This window comes from Micropterus dolomieu, linkage group LG16 (genome assembly GCF_021292245.1).
Source record: "Micropterus dolomieu isolate WLL.071019.BEF.003 ecotype Adirondacks linkage group LG16, ASM2129224v1, whole genome shotgun sequence".
NCBI lineage: Eukaryota > Metazoa > Chordata > Actinopteri > Centrarchiformes > Centrarchidae > Micropterus > Micropterus dolomieu.
The window spans coordinates 329,588-336,411 of record NC_060165.1 but is presented as its reverse complement, the minus strand read 5'-3'; the positions used below and the strand labels follow the sequence as shown (position 1 = coordinate 336,411).

The 6,824-nt window shown below is 41.6% G+C and overlaps 1 protein-coding gene and 1 long non-coding RNA gene across 9 annotated transcripts in view; one reads left to right on the top strand and one right to left on the bottom strand.

The window, feature by feature from the left end:
- Positions 1-6,824, bottom strand: part of LOC123984881 (pleckstrin homology domain-containing family A member 5-like) — a 92,513-nt gene that overhangs the window by 5,943 nt on the left and 79,746 nt on the right. For 4 of the 8 annotated variants that reach the window (XM_046072102.1, XM_046072099.1, XM_046072101.1 and 1 more), the window contains 6 exons: positions 6,097-6,221; positions 4,089-4,280; positions 3,825-3,938; positions 3,453-3,527; positions 1,596-1,741; positions 944-1,113 (listed from right to left, as the gene is read on the bottom strand). In XM_046072102.1, the coding sequence (XP_045928058.1) occupies positions 944-1,113; positions 1,596-1,741; positions 3,453-3,527; positions 3,825-3,938; positions 4,089-4,280; positions 6,097-6,221 (822 nt within the window). Of the gene's footprint in view, positions 1-943; positions 1,114-1,226; positions 1,349-1,595; positions 1,742-3,452; positions 3,528-3,824; positions 3,939-4,088; positions 4,281-6,096; positions 6,222-6,824 lie in introns of those variants that run through there. The other 4 variants (XM_046072100.1, XM_046072107.1, XM_046072105.1 and 1 more) reach the window with 3 other exon arrangements.
- On the top strand, positions 1,057-2,514 carry LOC123984889. The gene is made up of 2 exons (XR_006828548.1): positions 1,057-1,168; positions 1,275-2,514. It is a non-coding gene; the product is annotated as an uncharacterized LOC123984889 (long non-coding RNA).

The following is a 6,824-nucleotide window of genomic DNA, read 5'->3' as shown; positions in this document are numbered from 1 at the left end:
TAGGCTACTGGCCACAGAGGAGTGCGACAGTTAGGAGGCAATTAAGAGTTAATTGAGTAGTTTACTCAACTCACATAAGCAAACTCACATAAGCAGTCTGTGTTTCTACATTGTATCTAGCATCTGGAAAATGTATTGTCTTTGATTCCAATTCAGTCATTTTACTGTTCAAATGCAATCTTTGCTCAGTTTTATTGCTCATTTAGCAGAAGTAGGGCCCCAGAGTTCCCCACTCAGTTTGAGATACCATTCTGAAGAGGTAATCTCTGAAAATCCATTCATTGTTGGATTTTTATTTATCCTTATATATAATATTATATTTATGTGTTGATTTATATTTCCCCTAAATAGCCAGATCTAAGGGGACTGAGTCTAAAAATGTTGGTATCAACCCAATCAAGTCCAATACAGTATGTGCAGGGCTGTGGCCAGCTTTTTCCAATGCCTAGAAGCCCACCAACCTAAAGTTTGGACTAGCAACCAGCTAAGTTACATATTCTAGTACAGAATACAAAACTTTTGTAACAGCATTTGTTATGAACACACACCTGTAATAACCTCCCAGGTGATATAAGACGAGCCCAGACTGACCACTTTCAAGTCAAAGCTAAAAACCTTTTAACAACGTATGTAACACTGCCTACTACTGAACTTCTTAGCTTTGCTTTTAAATAGCCTTAATTTGTATTTATTTTGAATCTCTTGTATCACTTGTCTGTACTTTTTAAAATTGTAAATATTTTACCGTTGCCATATATATGCTTTTACCCTGTAAAGCACATTGGAATGTGGTGTATGAAATGTGCTGTACAGATAAAGTTGCCTTGCCTCGGTAAGCGAGTGCACTGGGTTGACGTGAGATGTGGTCTTAGTTTTGACAGACACAGATGCTACAACTTTAAAGATCACAAGTACAGCAGCAATGGAGGGAGGCTTGACTTACACGCCAACATGTTGTTGTTGTTGTTGTTGTGTTTCTTGTCATCTGCTGTTTGCTGGTTAGGAGAATCTAAGCTATTCTCTAGCCTCTCCTCTCTGGTGATTTGCTCTGTCATTTCCGATTCTTCCTCCCTAGGCTCTGGGCTCGGCGTCTCAGGCTCAGGAGTTTGGAAGCTACAATCAGCAGAAGCAGAATGGGTCACTGTTGCTAGGACAAGAAAAACAACAGGTATCTATTTTCACAGTCTTTTGTATCCTTTAGATCCCTTTGCCCTTGTTCCACACACATAGCATTTTCTAGCTTTAAACTCAGCTCTCATCACCCTGGTTTCCAGCAGCAACGGCAGCTCGGACTAACTTCCTGTAGGCTACCTGCCCAGCACCGGCAGCAGACACAGTGAGGGACCAGCTGGGGATGGAGACCAAACCAGAGTTAAACGGAGAGCGAATATTCCTCCGCCCTGAGGTGGCTCAAGTAAATCCCGTAATGCAGCTCTAAATCACTATGCATTACTTGCCTTGACTGACAGGTGTCTCAGCCTATAGTCTTTCTGGCTGCACTGATATGGGGTCAAAAGCATTTTGGGACTTAAAAATGGAGTCACACGCCAGAGAAAGTTGAAGAGTTCTTAGCACAAAGACACACCCACACACACCTGTTTTCGGTGGTAGTGTTCGTTGGCGAGCTTGTCAGTTCTTGCTCTCTGCTTTCGTCATCCTCAAAAGGCTGAAGGTTTACAATCTCCACATGCTGAGGCTCCATACCCAGGTCCAGAATCACCACCCTATTGCTTTCACACAGCTGAAACACAAACACACAAAGACCTTAATTAGAAAATGGAGAGTTTAGCATGCTGTGCATGGCCATGTTGTGCAGGAAAAGACATCTAAAGAGCAGTATTCGTAGAAGGAATTAGCCAGTTCTCTTTATTCAAAGCAAACTGGAAGTCCACTTTTTTAATCATAGCAATAGGAATTGTGCTTCCAAGTATGCTGTCAGTGTAACATGCAGTGCAAGACTACTGCTGTGTGAGTACTGACCACCACAGCTAAGAGTAAAATATGTAAGTATACCTGATGGTGGATGATAACAGAGGTCAGCTAGTGAACTGGGTGAATGAAAGAACATGTCTGTGTGTCTCTGTCTATGGTGGAATGAGGGTGGTGCGTACAGTCTAGGGCTCCACAGAGCTCCCGAGTGGCACCCACTGGAGAGCAGCCCAGTCCCAGCTAGCAATCCTGACTGAATCCAGAAGATAAACCTCTTAAAGCCAACCTGGCTTTTTCCACATTCCCACAAATCCTCTGTTATTGTCCCAGATTACACTCAGAGATGTTACGACCACAATGGCAGATTAGCTGCTGTGTGGCAGACAGGCCTGGGATTCCAGACAGTGAATTTAACAGAGAGAGCTGTGTATACTGAAGCTGTGTGTCCTTCTCTTCCACCTGCTGCTCCTGTAGCCTCCAGCACACTGCACTGTACCAGTACTATGAGCTGACAGATACCAAGGCCAGTATTATTCTGGACAAACATTCATAGGCAACAATAAAAAATAAAAACGTATTGAGTAATTATTATTATTATTTCACATGTTGTATCACTGATGGACTTAAAATCTTATTTTGCTGTTGAAGCCTTAATTAATAGCATCACAACAGATTTATTTCTGCATCAATTTCATCATTTAACGTCAGCATAGAGTGAGCACTGAATGACTGGCATTCTCCTTTCATTCCTTTTAGTATTTAAAGTGTTTTGCTGGATATTCACTGATTTGTCCAGGCAGTTGGAATGAAAATGTCTTTTAAATCTAAGGTCAGATTATTACAGTGGTTGTTACCTCTTCTCCTCCAGTTGCACCCCGAGGGGAAAAAAAGGTTTAATAGACTGATCTGATCTCAACTCCACAACTTAGAAAAGGCCTTTTCACAGTGTTTCATAGCAAGTTAAAATGAAAACTAAACTTTTATTTAAAGGCTGTTGTATGCTGCAGACTTGTGATATTGGGCTATATGAATAAAACTGTCTATTAGTGATCTCAGAGGGCGGTGCTGTTACAAGATGCAAATTTCTCTGTGCATGGTCAACTTTGAGCTTCTGTTCAGACTTGTGTTGTATTGCACCAAATGTGCAGTCCCCAACAAAGAACAATTTCCTCTAATAAAGCAATGGGCTTCAGGGGTGAGAGCCACAGGGCAGGCAACTAACAACTTGTTGGGGTTTTTTATGGAATTGGTTGGCAGTAAGAAAAATATTGATACCAAATATATCCTTTGACAAATGAAGTAATTTCATTTGGAACTTTCAAGTGAAGCAGAACTGTTCAAAAAAAGCATTATTTTTCCCCCCCACCAGATTTTTCGACTTTGCCTGTTAGTGGCTAGTACTCGTTGCCTCCATTGGTTAAGGGTAGGCTTAGGGTTAGCCAATTAGAGGCAGAGTAGGGGGCAGGACTTGACGTGAAGCAGGTGTGCGTCAAGTGAGTAGTGAGGCGTCTGAAATACAGTACCTCATGGTGTACACTCTGCAGGGCCACATCCCTTTCCTGCTGCACTTCCACACACTCCTCAGCTCTCTGCACTTTCTGGAGATTGAAATAGAATCGTGTAAGAAGCTGTTTGTGCAGTCATCATTAGAAATGTGGCTTTACACCTCATTCATGATGGTATACCATGCACTGCACTACATATATGAAGGTTATGTAACCCACCCTGTACTTAACCAGTAGCTTAACAATGATTGAAAAAACTGTATTGGACTGAAGTCAGTACAGGGGTGAGTTCTTACAGTTGGAATTGATTGCCAAGAAAAGAGTGTCCACAACTTACTGAATGTGACTATGACTAGAATAAAAACATGTTAATAAAAATATTCCATGAACCTGTGGTGCAGGTTCAGCCGTGCTGCTCTGCTCCATGTGAGCCTCCTTCAGCTGCCGCAAAGCCGCCTCCAGCTCCACAGGGTCTGCACAGGCCCCCTCCGCCTGGACCCGACTCTGCGCGTGCACACACACAGTCGCACATGCACACTTGAATTAATTGACAGATTGAAAATGTTTGAAGTAAGCAGGAGAGCTAGTTTATAAGCTATCGCGGGCTTCGGTGTGTGTGTATGTGTGTGTGTGTGTGGGGGGGGGGGGGGTCACCTGAGGGATAACAAAAGGGCAGTCTTTGCTAAAGGACGGTGAGCGGGATGGTATTTCTCTCTTCTTCTCCCTGAGTGATGAAGCCTCCTGGTTTCTCCTCATCCTCTCCAACTGCTCCTCCACACTCATCCTGGCTCTGCCCACCTCTCGCTCCCCAAACCACGTCTGATCCACTGCACTCCTGGGACGCTCCTGTGCAGGACAAGACTCAATGTTACATCCATCTTTCTTCTTGCATGAGTCTCTGGGTGTATGTTTTTACTTCACTACCCTCAATGGCGGTCCAAGTTGCTGTGGATATTAAAGCTGTCCATAGAATCATTTCTCACTGCATCACATCCTATGTTTAGGTAAATATGTCTTCTTTATTTTTACACATTCCACATTTTGGTCCTGTGCTCACATCACTGCATATTACTGTCATTTCTAAATAAAAGCTGGGCCTAATAAATGCTGGTTAAAGCATTTTAGGGGTGATGTAGCAGTGGAATTCAGCATCCAGTACATTTCCACAGTTCTAACTGCGTCAGTACAGTGGTACTGTATAATCAGTACCACAAAATCAAAATTTTTTTTTTGCATCTATTTTGCTGTTTTTTCCATCAGTATTAGGCTACTGTCAATATAACTTCCTGCAGACATTTCACATGAAAATCCTTCCTGGGAAGGGAGGGATCATTACTTTTGGGAAAGATATGTGCAGGAAGGCCAAGCTTTACAAGTGAAAGAAATGGCAAAGTAGAAACAGGTAAAAGTATTCTGTTGTTGTCCTCATGGGATCAGTGCTGTAGTGTGTACTAATACATTATCTTGAATGTATCAAGACAACAGGTAAACGGGGGAGTGATGAGTGTGCATTAACCAGAGAACAGACAGACAGACAGACAACAAAAGACCAGAAGGTATTGCATCGAAAACAATAGCGAATTCTTTAGGTGTAACTGGAATTCTGTATGAGAGAGCAAGATTTTCATTTAGCAATTGTGTCACTAACACTATATAATTTTTAACCCAGCTATCAAAAAAAAAAGTTTTATTTTTAAACCTGGTATCTTTATTATTCCAAATGAAACATTTATGGAGTGAAAAGTTATGTTTTTTTCTCTCTTTTTTCTCTTCACTCTCCTGCTGCTATGTCCAAGCTGTATGATGTCACTGTTAATGCTAATCATCTACAAAACATCTGTGCAGGAAGTGTTTTGTACATTCTTAACAAGACCCCACTTATAATCCATTTTTGCTTTCCTGTTCCAAAAGGTCTGTTTTGTAATTTTGCTGCTCTCTCTAATGCTGAGGTAAATAAAGGACTCAGTCACTATTCCTGAGGTCATTTCAACCATGACCACATTAAAATCAGCACCTTCTGCAGACGTTTCACAATAAAACCCCACCAGGAATTCATATAGCCTATTGCTCTTTACAGCATTATGAAATGTGCTTCTCAAAACTTTAATAAAAGAAGAGGCCTGGATCTCTGTAGCTGGGGTAAATAAAGATAATGTCCAGTAAATGTGTATCCGAACGGCTGATGGAGGGCGCAGCACAAATCAAGATTAAGTGGAGCAGAAGCCTCTGCCCAACAACTGACATTAAAGACATCTTTGTGTATCTTGCACTGAAACAAAAAAAGAAAACAAGAAGTATGTTTGAACATTAAATTTACCCAGAACAAAAGCCAGAGAACTGAAGAAAGGCAGTGAGCCTGAAGGGAAAAGGGGAATCTCCTGTTAGGCAACACTTGCAAATATGTGATATGTGCCAAAATGGTTCCTGGAGCAAGTACACTGCCTCTGAAGGAGAGCGTCACATAAAGCAACGTGTCAGTGTACATGCAGATAAGCGTTTCCTTCTTGGTGAGGCAGATTAAGAATCTACAGAGCTCTGACTCAAAGAGATGTTCACCCACGCAGTCCTCCTTTGGGCTGATTCTGACACATCTGCTGAATTGGAATCAGTTTATTTCATCAAAACAATTTTTGTCTCTGTTGATGCCAAGGGCAAAACTTACTGATCTATATTCAGGCTTCTTGGTCTTCCTCAGGGTGACATAGGAGGCGATGGTGGTGGACTCGGGAGGGCTCATGGGAGATTTTGTCCTGGGAGGAACAATGCCCACCGGATAGGGGGGCACTGCTAAAAGAGATGGCACATTAGCACACACTGCACTAAGGGAAACTGAACCGTGCTCCATTTCACAAAAGACGCAGACCATGTTAAAATAATGAAGAGGAGACATTCAGGGACATCCAGAGCTGTTTATCAGCAAGTTGTCATTTTGAAAAACAATCAGTTTGATTAGTGTTTAATGCAATTACAGCAGCACAAATCAACCTTACAAATACAATAAGAAACAATGCAACATATAAAGATACACACAATACATACATGAATATAGTATATGTACAGTGCCTTGCGAAAGTATTCGGCCCCCTTGAACTTTTCAACCTTTTGCCACATTTCAGGCTTCAAACATAAAGATATAAAACTGTAATTTTTTGTGAAGAATCAACAACAAGTGGGACACAATTATGAAGTGGAACGAAATTTATTGGATATTTCAAACTTTTTTAACAAATAAAAAACTGAAAAATTCGGCGTGCAAAATTATTCAGCCCCCTTAAGTTAATACTTTGTAGCGCCACCTTTTGCTGCGATTACAGCTGTAAGTCGCTTGGGGTACGTCTCTATCAGTTTTGCACATCGAGAGACTGAAATTTTTGCCCATTCCTCCTTGCA